Source organism: Poecilia reticulata, chromosome 22 (assembly GCF_904066995.2).
Source record: "Poecilia reticulata chromosome 22, P_reticulata-male-v2, whole genome shotgun sequence".
NCBI classification, from domain to species: Eukaryota; Metazoa; Chordata; class Actinopteri; order Cyprinodontiformes; family Poeciliidae; genus Poecilia; species Poecilia reticulata.
The window spans coordinates 21,874,154-21,892,212 of NC_088851.1; the positions used below are offsets into that span (position 1 = coordinate 21,874,154).

Genomic DNA, 18,059 nt, shown 5'->3' on the forward strand with positions numbered 1-18,059 from the left:
ATTTCATTTGTCCTACTTCTAAATTAAGAGTATGGAAGACTACAACTTCCAAAATTAATAAAAGATACAAAAAATACATTGTTGATTAATTAAACTACAATACCCACAAAGAGAACATTTATTTTTAATCCATGCATTAAACTGCTGCTTTAGTTTAATTTAATGTCAATACTACCACTTATTTAATTTTGACATAATTTTAAATATTTTATTCCTGTGAATATCAATTCATGTTACCTGCTTATTTTTATAAAAAATTTTGTAGCCCTAAAATTATTTAGATAGTTTTAGTTTTAGATTCTTAGCAGCAAAAGAAAAAATAGTCATGCGTAAGGAAACATTAATATAAATTGAATAAATAAGAAGCAGAGTAAAACATTTCTGCACACATGGTCATTTAAACAAGCAATGAGGCAGCACACATTTACAAAAAAACCTTTAATATTCATTTAAAAGTATTTTCATTTTCTTAAACTATTCTCATGAGTTACAGGTTTGCTAAAATACATCTGCAGCTACATACACACATTCAGAAACCAGCCGTTTCTAATGTTTTTCTTTTCCACCAACCCGTACAATAAAATGTGCTTGTCTGTTTTTTTTTTTGTTGTTTTTTTACTTATAAATAAAAACGTTTATTTCAGACCATTAAACCTAATTTACAGCATTGTGTTTATTTTTAAACAGAAAACTCTCCGAATTAAAATTAGATTTAAAATCCAGCTAAACTCCATTTATTTAACAGAAACATATGCTGTAAAATCTACATTAAGGCAGCGTATCTACTCCTGACAGAAAGGCAGCACATAGTACATACACTTAATCACCAGCGGGATCAAATTAACGACAAACCTTGTGGAAAACTGATCCTCGGTTTTCTCCTTTAAATGAGGCTCTAGCTCAGTCAGATCAGGCTCAAAGTTAAGGATCTATATCTGATGTTGTTCAGATGCTTTGGGGAACAAATCAGTGTAAAGAATTTGATTATTAGAAAGTGTTTGCACTGATTTTGTTGAGTTTTTAACATCTTTTAATTTCAGTTCTGCACAAACAAGCAACAGACAGCAACTTTATCTCAGCTGTATGTAACTGAAATTTCTAAGAAGAGATTCTTTTAAAAAAATCACTTTGAAACAAAAACATGCTTTCATATTAGATGAATTAAAGGATAAGCATTAGCCAGCTCTGTTAAAAAAAAACAACATGCAGCAGCAAACAACAGGAAGATGTTGAACATTGTGCCAAGATGGAAGGAAAAGCTGCAGCGTGTAGTTTTGTTTCAGGTTTTTCTGAATGTTGTTTTAAAGGTGAAACATTTTAAGGGTTTGATTTTTTTATTTTTTTTGCTGCATAGATTTAAATGGATCCAGCATCTTCCTTTATGGATTTATTAAAACTGAAGTTACCTTTTTTAAATGAATAATTACTTCTTACAGAAGTAATAAGTAATTATTCAACCTAATATTGCCTTTCTATCTCAAAAGTGTCTGTCCATTCTCCTCTGCATGCAACTGCATGAAAAAGTGTGCCTAATAAAATGGCCAGTGATGTTTCTACGTAGAGCTGGGTGACATATTATGAAAATTAAATCTTCATATTTTCATACCAGATCCAATTTCCAATTTGATTTTTTTTCCCTTTCTTTTCTCTCTCTCTCTGTATATATATATATATATATATATATATATATATATATATATATATATATATATATATATATATATATATGACAAAAAAAAGTTGTTTTTTTCCTTCTGTGAGTATTTCCTTCTGTGAGGCTATGATAATCTGTGTTTAATTACGAGAATATACAGTCACAATAACAGCAGAGACTTTTAAAACAAAACAAAAAACTGTTTTATTAGAAAAAAGTTTGGGTAATGCACTTTTTAAATTTTTTAAAAAATATTTCTTAATTCCCCTAAAATTATGACTTTATTCTCGTAATTAAGAATAAAAAAATATCTTAGTTTGGCCCTAATATTTTGTTGTCAAAGTCCAAGCAAGTAGAAGCTGTCAAACAAGATGGCGGTCCACTCTGAACTGTGGAAACCCAGGAAATGCTTTGGTTCTGCGTGATTGCAGGATGGCGCAGAAAACAGGCAGATAAATCACAGCTTTGTCTCTTTTGATTAATACAATCCTTCAGTCTGTCATGATGAAGCTGAAATATTACGCTTTCGGTTTAGAATTTAGCGTTCCAACCGGCCAATCAGCGAACAGAAGAAGTTGACGTTGATTTTCTGCGCTGTTTTTAAAGTTGTTGTCTATTTGTAGTTTTAGCGGAGGAAGTGAACGAAGCCGTTCAGTCCGTGTTGGCCACGCTTCCAAATGTTAAATTAACATTCACAGCCATCTCGATACTTTTCTCTTCGCAGTGGAGGACTGTTGTTTACAACGCAGGCAACTCCCGGTTAGCTTCATAGGGGCGATACTGGCGCATTACATACGTCACAGCCGTATGTAATCGTTTCTAAATAGCCGCCGATGGCTCAGGCCCTTTGCAGGAAGCAAAGCGTAGAGAAAGGGTCTGGTTTTTTACCAAGCTAGACTGAAATCGGCTCCCTTGGAGTTTCCCTCTGAGTTTATGGGTGGAGATTCAGAGTTGTAGAGCAGGATGTCGTCGTTAGAGATGAAGGGAGCCCCGAACTCGCGCCCAGAAGTCAGTGAAGAGAGTCGGTGGGGCGAAGGACGCTTTGGACCGGTTACCTCTAAGATCTTAGGGAAGTGGGAGGCTGTGGATGGATTTGCTACAATAAACTGAACCTTTGCTGATTTAAAACTGTATTTGCACCGTAAATCCACATGGTGGCATCAGGGAGCCGTTTCAGCATCCTGTCCAGGACTGTTGAAACTTTGTGCATTTGTGTCGTAAAAGGTGTGTCCATTTTCCTCTATTGCTTCCGTTTGAGGATCACGCTGTGGGTTTGATGGTGGGTTCTCCTACTGGACCGGACCTTGGAGCTGGTTTCCTGACAGCTGCTGTCGAACAGAAAGCTTTGAACCAGCAGCGTCGCCCAGCTTTCTCCAAACCACCTGCAAGGCAAGAAATGCAGCTGTCAGCCCTCAACAGGAGGCAAATATTAACCAATCACACTGAGGCAGGCCCTTAAAATGTGATAAATCATCAAGATATCTCCAAAGATTAGCGATCAAACATTTTAAGCTTTTCTTTGCTTCAAGGAGTTACATTTTTCTCTAGATTTGGGTTCATGTTCTAAACTGTTCTGAGATGCACTCAGAGATTACTTCAACATATATAAATATATATTTACATATTTTCCTCTATTAAAAGTAACACACACACATTTTATATATATATATATTTATATTAAGTAGCCATACAAGAAATTACTCAAGAGTAAAAAAGTATTTGGTAAAAAGTCTACTCGAGTATTAACTGATCAAAACAGCAACTATTTAATACATAAAAATTATATTATCAGATGGACCAAAATGTAAAGTTATGTTGAAATTTTGGTATTTTAAGGATCAAAATGAAAATAATATAAGTAACATGTAATTACAAAATTATGCAAAAGAAATATTTTTTTCTATATAAAACATGTGAAATTGTATCAAAACTGCAGGTGTGTGTCTGGTTAAAACAAGCTTCATTCTGAAGTTTTACTCAAGAGCAGTGATGCTTCATAAAAATTGCTCCTGATAGTAGTAAAAATACTCCTAAAAATATATATTTTTTTAAAGTTGCCAAAGTAAATGTTATTCAGTTTCAACCCAAACTCTGGAAGTATTCAGGAGAAACACTGAAACCAGAATGAAACTTACATTGCACATCTCTCTGACGATGGCTTTCTCCTTATCGTTGAGGTCTTCATCGTATTCCCTCGAGTTCTGGCTGTCCAGCTTTTCATGGACCTCCAGCACCTACACAAACTTAGAGTCAATTACAGAATAATAAAACATTTCTTACCACACAGTGTTCAGAGTTTACCTTCATGGCATGGACTACAGCTTCGGGTTTCTGTGCCAGAGGCAGGTAGAACCCCGTGGGGGACAGTTCTCCACTGGGAGTCCGAGGATGGTTCTGATGAGAACGAAGATAAAAACCAGTCAAAATTCTGACTTTTTCTCAGAACTATGACTTTTTTCTTAGCATTAAGACATTCTGACTTCTTTCCTCCAAATTCTGATTTCTTTCCTCCAAATTCCAACATTTTTTTCAGAATTCTGAGGTTTTCCCTAAGAATTCCGACTTTTTTCCTAGAATTCTGACTTTTTCGCAGAATTCCAACTTTTTTTTGCAGAATTCTGAGTTTTTTCTCAATTCCGACCTTTGTCTCAGAATTCTGACTTTTTTCCCAGAATTCCAACTTTTTTTCCTCAATTCCGACTTTTTTCTCAGAATTCCAATTTAACTTTTTTATCAAAATTCTGACTGCAGAATTTCCAAATCCGAATTGTTTAAATTGTTTATGGCAAATCTAGTCGTTAAACTCAAATCTACCACATAAATTTGGGACAGGCTTTCAGCGCAGGTTCTCAAATACTCTTCTGTAGTAACGCCGTTTATAACACGGTCGTATGAATCATGTGGCGTAAATTCAGGCATATCTGATCAAACTGACAAACAGGTCAGGAGGGAGAATGTATGGATCGGTTTCTAAACTAGTTCCAACTTTTATAAATACCGCCGTCTATGAGGCCAAACTAGGTGTGCTAGTTCCACAGAACATCAAGTAAAACCATGGCTATATTGGCAAAATACTTCGGTAAACAATCGTAGTCACTCCATTCAATACTATTGTCCATCATGTTGGTTAATTAAGTGAAATAGTTGCAAAGGGTGAATTCTGTCAGAACATAGTAACAATTTAACAAACGTGTAAAAAACACTACAGCCGTAACCAAAGCCTATGTCTTATTTATAGGTTTTTATTCATGTTTCAGGATTTACAGGTAAAAGAAATCAAACTATATAAAGAAAAGGAGGCTGGTGAAGCCGTTTGTAACAGGAGAGCTGCAGCGTTTGCATTTACTGGCAAGAGTCAGCTGCTCTGATTGGGCTCATCAATAGGTCATGGCGTTCTCCAATACAAATCAGACCAAAGCCTGAGGTGTTGCTCAGTCCCGGACCAAAACTGAGAACAGCAGCACCAAAACATAAACGCACTCATGTTTGTATTAAATATAAAGGAGAAGAATACCAGGCAAAACAACACTTTATGTTCATGGCAAAATTAAAACGACATTGAATCTATTTCTGTTGGGTTATTGAATTGCACTACAAAAACACAAAATCTTACAAAATCTTACTAAATACTAAGTATTTTTGTTTAGTTTCTCAGGCAAATATGTTAGTATATTTGAAAAAAGACAAAACTAACTTACAAGTAACTTTTCAGCAAGATATAGGAGCTTGTTTGAGCTAACAATTTCTTTATATTGATGAAAAAGTTGTAGTACCATTGGTATCTTATCATATCTTATCATGTCATGTTATAGTGGAACTAGGACTATTTCATCAGTGGAAAGGAGTTATTGACTTATTTCCTATAGCTTGGTGAAAAGTTTTGTCTCATTTTTAGAGATATTGGTACTAAAACTATTTGGTAAGATTTTTTGTTTTTGCAGTAAAGATTGAAGTAATTTCTCCATGTGTTGAAATTCTTGTAATAAAACTCAAATACACCATAAAGAATGTTTAATGGCCTCTTAAAAACCAAACTAGCGTTATTGTACATCAATAAAAAAGTGCTGCATTGTTTAAAAAGTAACTGATGTTGATAAATTTGACATTATGAGTAACGTCTGCAAAGACAACACAAGTCCTGACATGTTACATCTCAGAGTCACTGACACAAAACGCTGCAATTAAAAACCTGTGTAAGGGGCCTGCAGCAAATAAATGTCAAATAAAGTGAAGACAGGAATAAAAGTGTAAGTTACCTGCATTGTCAGCAGTTTCTTTTCCTCCTCCAGGATCCTCACCTTGTTTTCTAGCTCTCTGATGTAGCACTCTGATATATCTGCAAAAAAAACAGAAATACTACATTAATTAATGTTTCAGTGACAGTTTGGTGTGAATTCCTGAAGAAACGACATTCGAATTTTAATAAATTGTCTTTGTTCTTGAGAAAACTGTTTCTATACAAGCAATAAATAATCTCAGTATAAAAATATCGAAAAAACCCCAAAAAACAAGTGAATCTGATTTTTAAGCTCAAAAATCTGATTTTTTTGAGCTTCTTCTCATAATACGCGCTTTCTAGATGTACTAACCCACGTAAATTAATCTGCACCTACAGCCGAGATCCACATTCTTGATTTTTTTTTCAAAAGAGATTCCAGTTAAGCCGACTAATCCGTCACGAAATCCCAGTATTTAGCGAGACCCAACCCCGGCGTTCGAACGCACGTGCTGATTTCAAAGCACGTTTCCGTTAACGGGGAGGAATTTCTGGCACAAAAGGTTCACTGACAGTTTGGCAGCGAACGAGAGAATGAAACCTGTTCTGTCATGAACTTTCACCTGCAATAAAAGCCGTAGCTGTGATAAATTTGAACAGGTTTTTATTTTTGTTTCGTCCTGCAGTGAACAGTAGAATCCAAGCAGATGTTTCTGATTTGCCACCATGTGTGATGCTGTTGCTGCAGGGCGCAGCTCTCTGCAGGTGACTGGCATGTTGCTAGCTGATATACCTCACACAGATACTTTCCTGTCAAACATAATTACAACTTAAGATATTCCAGGATGAGTTTCTGCAGGTTTGACCCGAGAGATTAAGTCAAGAAATTAAAAATATGGCTGATTGACAAAGTGATTGACACCTAATTTGACTGAAAATACTGATAAAAATAACTTTAAATTATTACACTGTACATTGTAGGATCTTTTCAAACACAGTTAGTTTTGATAAAAACATATATTTAGACAACATTGTGTAATACTTGTTTTAAAACCTTAGAGAACATTGACATTATTTACAGGATTTTTGATTTAAAGACATGTTTACATTTACTCCTAAAGACCCCATTACACTGAGTCAAGAGATTAAAAATGACATTTCCAGGATCTTCAGGGACCATTAAGGATCTAACGGTCTCTGAGTTTCCTGAGTGTTTCCTGACTGGGAACAAGGGGCTTTTATTCAATCATCCAAATTATTTATACCCTGATTCACACTTTGTCAAGCTACAACCACATTTTAGGTGACATATCAACACAAAGTAGGGCATAATTGTGAAAGAGAATAAAAAAATACATGCTTTTTAAACTTTTTTGCCTGAAAACCTGAAAAGTGTGGCATGCATTTGTATTTAACTCATTTGTATTAAATGTTGCAAGAGTTGCAGTTGTAACAAGACAAAATGTTTACTTTTTACCTCAGAAAGTGTTCCTCTCTATCAAAATGGTTTCTTTTTCCCCATCTCTGTCTTATTTTAATGCAACTTTACAAGAAATTGAAAATGTCAACCTTAGTTTTAACCACAGCCTGTTCTGACCAACTTTAACCAGAAATAACTTTAAGCGGTTCTGAATAAAAACGTGTGTCAGATTTATTGGGGGAAAACACAACATGGCTCCACACCCACTCTGTGTAACTTGATGCCACAGTTTGACATTCTTGCCGTGTAAACAGACTTCCATAAATCTATTTTCATCTGGTGTGACAGGAGGGAAATGAAGAGCGGCGCTCGCTGCAACAAAACACTCACAACGTTCCTCTGGTAAGGTTTCAATTAACTCCTACAAGCAGAACCGCTTCAGGTCCAATGAGCAGACATGGCTGTTCAACCCGCATTGTCTTCAGGTTGGTGATTTGTGTCCAGAAAAGTAACGTCCTGGCAGAAGTAGTGAAAGTCACCGCTGCAGATAAACTGCTGACCTCACACACAAACACAAGAGCAGACTGTGCTGACAAAATAAAACAGAGGGCGTCCTTTAATTACAGACGGTCAGCACAGATCCAGTTAACCTTCCTGTCGTAGTGCCAGTGAGTCTCTACATGAAGACACTGTAACATGGCGGACATTGAAGTACCAATGAGAGACCATTTTTTCTCAGGTTTAATTCAATCTCTTGGTGTTTTCGGATGAGTCCTTACAGGTTTTACACATCAAGTCTTGGATAAAGTGTCCAACTTATTGTAGATTCTCTTCCTCCATTAGGAAGGAAAACATGTTAATGTTTCCAATAGGTTTGAAAAACATTTTAAGTTGGAGACTAATTGAGGTCGGAGCTGCATATTTAAAGCACAAGAATTTAGTCACGGAAATCCACAGGGTACTTTATTAGAGGCACTAGTTTTCACACAATAGGTACTTTTTAAATGCACACATATCTTGTATTTTACTCTTGTTGGTTACAAAGCAGCTGATTTTGTGCAGATGACCAAGACCTAGTACTTTTGGTTTGTTCACGTTCTTAAAACAAACATTAGAATAAGGATTCTTTCTGCAGTTTTTATTAGATTTGCACCAATTTTGTTTGTTTTTTTGCAGAATTTCAGTGCATCATGTTTGTGTGCTCCAATGTAGAGTAAATTGGTCTAAAGCAACTATACAGTTCAGTCAGTGTGTCTTCCTCTGGTTAAAGTACCATTAAACTTTAACCTTTTAAATTGTGTTGGCTCAACAGATCAGTAGATGGAATTCCCATTTTAGCTCAAAATCTGACATATGCCAGACCTAAACTAAAATATTTACTTCTAGAACAAAAATCTAAAATACTTAAACTTATCAAAGCCAGACAACATTATTCTTCTCTGAACAGAGATTTTATCTAAGCATTTGTGATTAAAAATATACTTACAAATATTAGAATGCTTACTTTTTGGCAAAAAAAAAAAAGTGCTTGAAGAGTGCTTAAAGTCAAACCTGGACTGAACTATTGATTTGTTACTGTTCACTCTTTACTCAACTTCATAAACACAAACTGGGAATTTTCAGTTTTCTTTAAAAACTCTTGGGAACCGTTTGTTGTGCATCATCTTGTCTCATGAACTGTGTGCATTGTTTTACGACCAACTTTTAGCAAATAAAAAGAACCATGAAGCAAAAGAAAGAAGTCCCTGTGAGAGTCTGAGTTTCAGACAAGTCATGAGGTCTCTCTTTAAAGAAAACCACGGGATTAAAAAAAACATAAAAGTCAACAGTGCTTGACAATAAGAGCGATATTCAGTGGAAAAAGATTATTGGTTTAAAGGAAGGATTAGCTGGAGTTTAAAAGCTGAAAAAATGGAATAGCACCACAGCCTGCAAACATGTTTGAACTGGTTAAACTGGCACCAGCTTACTTCGAACGCTGCATCTATCGAGGTACCGATACGGGCCACTTGGAGCGTTTTCAATTTGCATATGTAAAGGTTGCTTCAGAAGAACTTCATAGGAACCGATTTAGTTCTTGAGATTGATGAAACCAGTCGGAGATCAATTAAAAGGAGAAACGGTTTATTTAGAAATCTGTCAATGCTTGTTAGAGAATATCTTAAAGTGAATAATGTTCCTTTGGAACGGTTTCCTCTCAAATGTAAACAATTGGGTTGGAAAAAATAGTCAAACCTGTTTTTTTTAAACTCATGATCACTGCGAAACATTAGATATTCCTATGTGAAACACAGAAGCATCAGAAAAGTTTCATATTGGAGCTGATCAACCTGCAGATTCTACTTCACTGTTTACCATTTATTTTACAATAAATGTTATAAGTAAAAAAAAAATCTCCAAGTGGAACTGGTTCTTTTTTTCAATATTTGTGAATTATTGACTTAAAACAAGTTCCTTTATATTCCTACACAGTAACTTGCAAGTTATTCTTTTTATCTTAATGCAAGTGCACCAAATATTTCTGCGCTAGAAATATTTGGTAAGGTTTTGTGCTTCTGCAGAGTGGACTGCAAAGACCCCCGAGAGGTCGTGGGTTCAAATCCTGGACGAGCCCCCATTTGTCATGCCTGGCTCAAAAGCGATGACAAAAATGGGGCACAGACGATCGTCAACCAACATATCGGATGTATATTTTTTAAAAATGTAATATTTCTTCTTTTTTCATAAATGGCTAATACCTTTTTATGAGTTTATGGTCTGAAACACTTAGAACTGCCTTGCCGCAACGTGACGTCACGCACACAAGATCCTGCCCTCCATCTCCCTACTGGAGGGGAAAAACCTGTTCGCTAACAACAACTAGTATTGGTTTTAGCATTGAATTATTCTTCTTTGGCAGCACAGCTACAGATGGCAGGTAGAAGAAGAGTCTTTCTGCCCTCCAGCATTGTGAGAATGTGTGAAATTTCCAGATGTAAACAATAACATGCGACGTGTCTATACAAATAAACTTGACGTGACTTGGAAATCCCTTGGATGTTTGTGTTTGCAGACGACTCAGTTTTCTCTCACAACAAATTAAAAGGTTGTTTTACTGGAACTCTTTATAGGAACTCCACTGAGTTTGCAGGATTTCCATTTTGAGAAATTTCTCTAGCCGTTCTCAAGCTGCACTCCTTCACCCTGACCTCACCAGACAACCCCCCCATAAAACCCAGTTTAACCACCGTTTATGTGCGGTTCTGGTCCTGTTAGTTCACCGCTCCGCAGCTGAACTGATAAAACAGACGTCAGCTGAGGTGGGGCCCCCATAAAATCTGAGGCTCAACCTCTGACCCCGGCCGTCCCACAGAGGATGGGACAGAGTGGATTGGGAAGGGGGGGAGGTTATGGGAAGCTCTGCACAGCCAGTCTTTGAAGAGCGACACCCCCCCTCCATTGTCTGCCACATAATGCAGTGAGACAGATGGCACAGGGAGCACAAATGTGTTGGGAATGAGGCCAACTGGGAAAAATACCACCACATCACTGGGAAAGAAAGAAACACTGGTTCAGAGCACCAATCAGGGTGTAGCTGCTTCTACAGCAGGACGACTGATAAAGGATTAATAAGTCTGCAGTGATTTTAAGAATTTATATTCTCTGCTTCATCTCTAACTTTTGTCTTAAAGGAAGGAAAGAAAACCAATGACTTTATCTGGGTTGTATTAGTTTAGAATACGGATGAAAGTTATAGTAGTTTACAAAAATATCTCTGTTTTTTCTACTGAATCAGGACTAATTTGCACCCCTGAATTTAAAAAGTGACGTCCATTTTTCTCGATCATGTATTTATTCTAAATTCTGAACGAATTGATGACATTTTTGTGGCATTATCAGTTTATTTCCAAAAATATTTATCATTCAAAAAAGGTTTTGGGAGAAAAAATGTTGTTTTCTAACAGAGCGTATTAATTAAATGCTACAAACTTGGATTTCTGTAAATTGAATAATAAACACTTATATGGGTAAGTACATGTAAACTGAACATTACGTCTTCATCTCTCTCTGCTCGTCACTCATTGGTCCAGATTCTCAGGAAACAGATCCAGATGTGAGAACAAGTCACACATTTTGATGCTCTTGTTGCTCCATAGTTCAGAAAGTTCACCTGATGGACCAACGCCAATGTGATTTTTGGATTCAGCACATCAAAATTACCCTAAAACAATTGAAAAACCCCAGACAGTACTTTGGCTGTTGACCAGTGTTATCAATTAATGAGTTAATCTAAAGCACATAATTGTTTTCAATTTATTTATATGACATTTTTGGGGACAACTGTGTTAAATACTGATTAAACAGGAAATTGTGTTTTTCTCACATTATAAAACATAGACTCAACCCTGCATATTAGAATCAGATGATCACTTATTAGTATCATGTTACTAATTTTCTGCGTTATTTACTTCGTTTTTCTGTCATCATCACATCCTCGCTTTGTAGCAAATCAGTAAGTTTTGGTTGAATTCGCTCTTCTCACCAATGCAGCTGAATGAGCTCTCCTGTGCGATATTACTGTTTCTACTTCAAAATAGAACTGCATGTTGGATCGTTTCTCGTTCCTGTTACGGTACGACTCCGCTGAAGGACGACCAACAGCGCCCTCTGCCTGATGGAGGCCAAACTACAACACTAAAAGAAGGTTTGAACGAACTTTATTAGTCAATAGATTTAAACAAATTTTAATCTAATAAACTATTAATCGAAATCTCTAGTTTAGCATCCAGCACACATGTGAGGAACCTGTCTAGTGTTTGGGTTTTTCTAGATAACTTGACTGAGAGATCAGCTGGTTATGAGATATTTGTGATGAATTACCACTAAAACAAACCGAAACAAATTCAGCTGGACCAAATAAAATTCAACCAAACTGAACTAAACTCAGTTAAAATGAACTGAATTGTAATAAACTCAACTAAATTAGATTAAGATGAAATGAAATAAGGGAATGCACAGTGGGGCAGTTGGTAGAGCTGTTGCCTTGCAGCAAGAAGGTTCTGGGTTCGATTCCTGGCCCCGGTTTTTCTGCATGGAGTTTGCATGTTCTCCCTGTGCATGCGTGGGTTTTCTCCGGGTACTCCGGTTTCCTCCCACAGTCTCCAAATTGCCCCTAGGTGTGAGTGAGTGTGTGTGCTTGGTTGTTTGTCCCGTGTGTCTCTGTGTTGCCCTGTGACAGACTGGCCACCTGTCCAGGGTGACCCCGCCTCTCGCCCGAAATGTTAGCTGGAGATAGGCACTAGCTCCCCTCCCAACCCACCAAGGGACAAGGGTGCAAGAAAATGGGTGGATGGATGAAATAAAATAAGCTGAACTGAGTCGTATTGAAATTATTTAAACTGAATTAAACTGGACTCAGAGTTCAGACGATACTTCACATTTACATGTTATTTCACTCCTCCTGAGCTATCAGAATAAAATGGAAATATTCCCCAGCAGCAGAGCCTGTAAATATTTGACAGCTAGAACTACTGAAGATTAATCGCCTTTAAATAAAATCCGTCACATTCCTGCTGGTGCTGTAAAAAACTGAGGCAAAGAAGAGAAAGCCGAGAAAAACTCGACCTCAGCACAAACAAACCCTGAAAGTCCCACACAAAACGCTGCATGTGCACAATGCAAATTCACACAATGATTTATCTGTTCTGCTCATATTCATCGATGTTAATTGCTCATTTGGCCCGTTTAACCACCTCGTCTCATCCCAGCAGGTGGATTTTCTCTAGCCTTGCTGGATAAAACAATGCCTCTTTATCACTTCAACATCAGGGTTTTTTCCCACAAAGCTTCTGGGGATCTGTGCGCTCAGGAATGTGGGGAATTATCACCAAGTAGCTTTTCCTCAACAAATCCCTGTAAGACCTGACAGGTTTTTACGACACAAATTACTTTTTTTGTGTGTGTGTGTTTCAGAGATTATCTAAATTGGCAGTATTGGGGAATATTTACATAAAACACAGAGTTTCTCAGTTGGCAAAATTGTATGCTTTCTGAATCTACTCATTTATTTACCTTCCACTCAGACAATTTACTTCTAGATTCATACTTCGGGATATCGTTTCAATTCTGCAGAATTAGAGTAAAAATTAACTCTGAAGCAAAGTCAGATTTATTTACCCGTGTCTTGACTGAGAAATCAGAAAAAGTGACAGAATGTGCATCTGTATAGCTCAAAACTTGGAATTTGGGATTGATCTGGTGAGACAGCTAAAGCTAAGAAAAGCAGAGAAAGAGGGGGTGGCTTCGATCAAGTGGGCGGAGATTTGGGCGAGGCTTTCAGGCTAATGCTAAAGCTGAAACACTCGAAATAGATGAGGTGTCACTTTTATCAAGTGGGCAGAGCTTATGTGCTAAAGCTAAAGCTAAAACACACCGGAAGCAGATGGGTTGTAGCATGTATCAAGTAAGCTAATGCTAAAGCTAAAACACACCAGAAATAGATTAGTGTGGTTTATATCAAGTGGGCGGGGCTTTATCCTTGAGGGAGGGGCCTTAGCCCTGTAGGAGGGGCTTTAGCCTTGTGGGCCGGGCTTTAGCCTTGAGGGAGGGGCCTTATCCCTATAGGAGGGGCTTTAGCCTTGTGGGCGTGGCTTTAGCCTTGAGGGAGGGCCATTTAGCCTAAAGCTAAAACACAGCAGCGAGAATAAGGGATGGCTTATGACAGGCATGCTGGGTTCTAGTGGCCATCTAATATTTAATTATATACAAATAGCTACAAAAACACACTTTCATCAACTTTTATCTTCATTATAGTTAATTCCAAACAGAGATGCTGAGTTTAAGATCTTCAGTGATGTCTCACTACCATGACAAAGGTTAAAACTTTAAGTCCTGAAATTAGTAATTATACCAAAACTCACACACGATTTCAAGGAGTTTTAAAACAACATAGATGTTGTGAATGAGACCAAACTTCAAGATATTGTTTCAATTTTTTTTCTTATTTCCTCTACCAAACATGATGAAGCACTGATTAACCCCAAACAAACCAAGTTGGTTTCTCTTTCTCAAACATTAGTGAGTCATTTGTTTGCAACAAGAAAGTTGGTCAAAATTGGTCCAACAAACGATGTTTTCATTGTGTAACCAACTCCTTTTCTTGCCATGTCAAGTAAAAATTTTAATATAATTCAGGGGAAACCAGTCGTAGAGAAACCAACTCATTGAAAATTTATAGAAATAGTTAGCTTGATTTGCTTGATCAGTTAAATAAACTCTCTGAAAGGATTGGATGTAAAATCAGGCGCTGTTGGCGGTCAATCAGAACCCAAACAAGATGTAGTCTCTGGTCAGGATCAGTTTTCCAGTCTAAGCTCTTCAGTAAACAAACTCTGAGATCTGCTAGCAAGAAAACTCCTGACTTGCATCCCAACTGATCCTCCATCTGTGCTCTGTCTCGTACGGTCCCAGCTAAGGTGCTAAATCCTCATTAGACCTGTCGAGGTAATCACGACGGGACCATCTGTGCCGACCGGGCCAGACAGAGGAAGATCGGCGACAGAAACTATCTGTGTGTGAGGCCAGAAATATACCTCTGCCTCTTAAAGTTTGATACCTGGTCTTTATTCAGGATCGTCACTGAAAAGTTCATTTATTTCAGTAAATGAGTGTTTACCTTTTGTTCATTTCAATTGTCTTTCTTGAAGGTGACTTTTTATGCTTCGTTGACCCGGTTGGGGTAGGTCTACAGGCTTTACAAAACATGTTAATTACAATTTTTGAACAAAGTCAGAGGTTTTACAGTGATAAAACCAGCTGACCAAACGTCCTGGAGCTCCACTTTGGTTGTTAGGTAACGGCCTGGCTCAGCTGGGGTTGCTAGGCAACGACACAGTGCCATTTCTGACCTAACAATCGTGAGGTTTTGGAAACGGCTCATTTTCTAGACACCAAAAAACATTAACACACAAAACAGCTTAGTGTTGTTTTGTTTTTAAACACTGTGGCTTTTTTTTAAGAAGCAATTTAAACCCAAATGGAAGTTTAAAAACATGCAAAATGTGACTTTTAAAACCTTTAACTAATAAAAATAATAAAAACCCAAAACTCAGTTACTGAGAAAACAACAATATGACAAAAGACCAATAAAAAACAAACTACTTTTAATACAAAAATGCGCCTCAACTGAAAAGTTATGTTCCTAAAATATTTGAATTTGAAATAAATGTAGTTTTTGATATTATTCTCATTTATTTACAATGGATGAGAAATATGGAATCCTATTGGTGACAATATGGCTTACCATAAATAAACCAAAAATAGAAACATATTAATATATTTGCTTTGGGTTCATAGCAAAAAAGACCCTAGATAATGAAAAAAGAAAAAACAAAAATTAATTATTTACATAATTAAACATTTGTACTTGTGTTTAGTACTTAAATAACTGTTCTTAGTGAAATACACACTGTTGTACTTTTAACCAGCGTGTAGCGTGTTATAAACTGGTATCTATAACCAACATTTAAATTCTCTTTAACTCGAGCTGAACTTTGAATTTTCCCTTTCCAGATTAAAGTGACTCCCAAATGTTAAGGGCCGATAAACCGGGATAAGTTCAGGGTTTTAAAGCTGCAAAGGGAGAATAAGTCAAATAGAAATAAGAAAAAACATTTCAGTGAATTTTTCTGCAACATACATTTAAGAAAACCGAGTTAACAGGAAGTAAATGGAGATTTTTATCCAACAGGTTGAGTGGTTTTATGATCTGTGTAAAGTAGCATTTTTTAAAATGGAGGACTGTTTTGTTTACATAAACAGTATTATCTCTACTTTTAGCTTATTTTGCTTGGTTTACTTTCACCTCCACTCAACATACTGTGAATATGATCTGAGAAGAATACAGTATATTATTTTTTACTATTATAATTATTTTTATATTTGATTTTTAACACTTTTTGTCATCCTTTCTGCCTGAATCTGCTGAATTTCCACTTTGCTGGAAAATAAAGACAGTTTCTATTCTACTATTTTCTATTCTGTTCTAATTATTCTAATCAGAAATGAAAGCCACGTTGAGCACGAACTGCTTCATGAACATTTTTTGTAACGTTATCAGAGGTGGGTACAGTACCCAAATATTGTACTCATGTAAGAGTAGCACTGCTTCAACATATTTTACTCAAGTAAAAAAGTATTTGGTAAAAATTAACTAATTAAAACTTAAAATTACATCAGAAGGACCAAAATATAAAGTCATGTGGAAACAAAATGCAAATAATTAATATAAATAACATAATTACAAAAAATAAGAAAAAATAAACATTTTTCCAAATCAGTTTCTTCTGATATAAAACTTAATTAAATTGAGAAAAACAACAACAAAAAACAGAATTTTTGGATAAAACATGTTTGTCTTCATTAGGTGAAGTTTCTCACCGTGGGTTGTGTATCCAGACATTTTACTGAAGTACAAATACAGATACTTAGTAATAAAATTACCCTAAAGTAAAAAGTACAGCGTAGTAAAAAATACTCATATAAGTAACTTTTTTCCAAAACGTTACTCAAGTGAATATAAACAATTACTACAAACCAACTGTGTATTATCTGTACTTTTAGTTTATTTTACTTAGTTTGCACACTTTTTCCTTCCGCTGAACTTTGCGGATGTGCTTCACTCTATGAAGAACCAGCTTGTGACTGAATCGATCATAGATTTCACCTGATCGGAACTCACCGGTGCCTCCATGAGATGACAGATCGTCCACGGACCGCCTCAGCGGGCCCGCCTTCCCCCCGCAGCCCTTCAGGTAGGCGGTTTGGTGGTCCGGACTCCCCCCGCTGCTCCCGTCGCCTCCGTCCCGGGGCGGTACCGGTCCGCTCAGGCTGGACTGGCTGTCGATGGAGCTCCGGGACCCGGCTCCGCTCCTCTCCTCGTCCAGCATGAGGACGATCTCCTTGAGCTCGGCGTTCTCCGCCCGCAGCGCCTCCTGCCCGGCCTCCAGCTCGGTCAGCTTCTGCTGGTACAGCCCCAGCTCCCGCCACAGCACGCCGGCCGTGTAGCGGCCGAAGCGCTGCCACTCCCGGGACACCTTCCGGTCCTTCTGCCGGTCGTCGTCCAGGAAGCAGCAGAGCTCCCGCAGCTCCTGGTTGTCCTCCTGCAGCTTCTGGTTCACCTCCTTCAGGCTCCGGATCTCCTGGAGGTGGACCTGCAGGCTGCGGTTCACGTCCTTCATCAGTTTCCCGTGCTCCAGCATCACCTCCGTGCTGCGGTTCTGCAGAGCCCGCAGCGTCCGGATCAGGTCCTCCTTGCCGAACCTCTGCAGGTCCTGGTCGGAGAGCCGGATCAGGTCCTCCATGTCCGAACCGGTGTGTTGAAACGAGTAAGCAGTCCTCCAACAGGTCTGGAACAGCTAAGTTATGATAAAACCCATCCTGCGGAAGGAACAGAACCAGAACCGGCAGGGGAAAAACACAACCAGCGGATTCAGAGAGTTCCCAACATCCTAGATCAGAGTTTGTTGCTCCTGAAGTAGCAGAGACACTGAGAGAGAGTGGGGCTGCCACTGAAAACACGCAGGAAAAACAGAAACACTCTGCAGTGAGGGGAAACAACGCCCTCTACAGGCCAGGCAGGGCAACTACAGCTGGTCGGAGGGCAGCACCACCATAAGAGCCACTGTAGATTAAATAAAGGTAAATTACCAATAAAAACCTCATTCCAAAAATAGGGGTTTTTATAGAAAAAACCCTAGAAAATAAGTTTAAAAAAAATTCAGACATTTTAG

The 18,059-nt window shown here is 37.6% G+C and overlaps 1 protein-coding gene across 1 annotated transcript; it reads right to left on the minus strand.

The window, feature by feature from the left end:
- Positions 1–419: 419 nt before the first annotated feature.
- LOC103458945 (coiled-coil domain-containing protein 85C-like) lies at positions 420–17,903 on the minus strand. The gene is made up of 5 exons (XM_008400092.3): positions 17,009–17,903; positions 5,911–5,990; positions 3,956–4,048; positions 3,790–3,888; positions 420–3,036 (listed from the first exon to the last, which is right to left on the minus strand). The coding sequence occupies exons 1-5, from the start codon at positions 17,628–17,630 to the stop codon at positions 2,944–2,946; spliced, it is 987 nt and encodes a 328-aa protein (XP_008398314.1). The 5' UTR covers positions 17,631–17,903; the 3' UTR covers positions 420–2,943.
- Between the last annotated feature and the right edge of the window lie 156 nt (positions 17,904–18,059).

What these genes read in the sequence shown, in the direction of transcription:
- LOC103458945 (XM_008400092.3), bottom strand. Translation starts at nt 17,630, where the DNA reads ATGGAGGACCTGATCCGGCTCTCCGACCAGGACCTGCAGAGGTTCGGC. An exon ending in GTCATCTCATGGAGGCACCG is followed by an intron (nt 5,991 to 17,008) that starts GTGAGTTCCGAT and finishes TTTTTTTTGCAG; the next exon opens with ATATATCAGAGTGCTACATC. An exon ending in TCGTCAGAGAGATGTGCAAT is followed by an intron (nt 3,037 to 3,789) that starts GTAAGTTTCATT and finishes CTTGCCTTGCAG; the next exon opens with GTGGTTTGGAGAAAGCTGGG.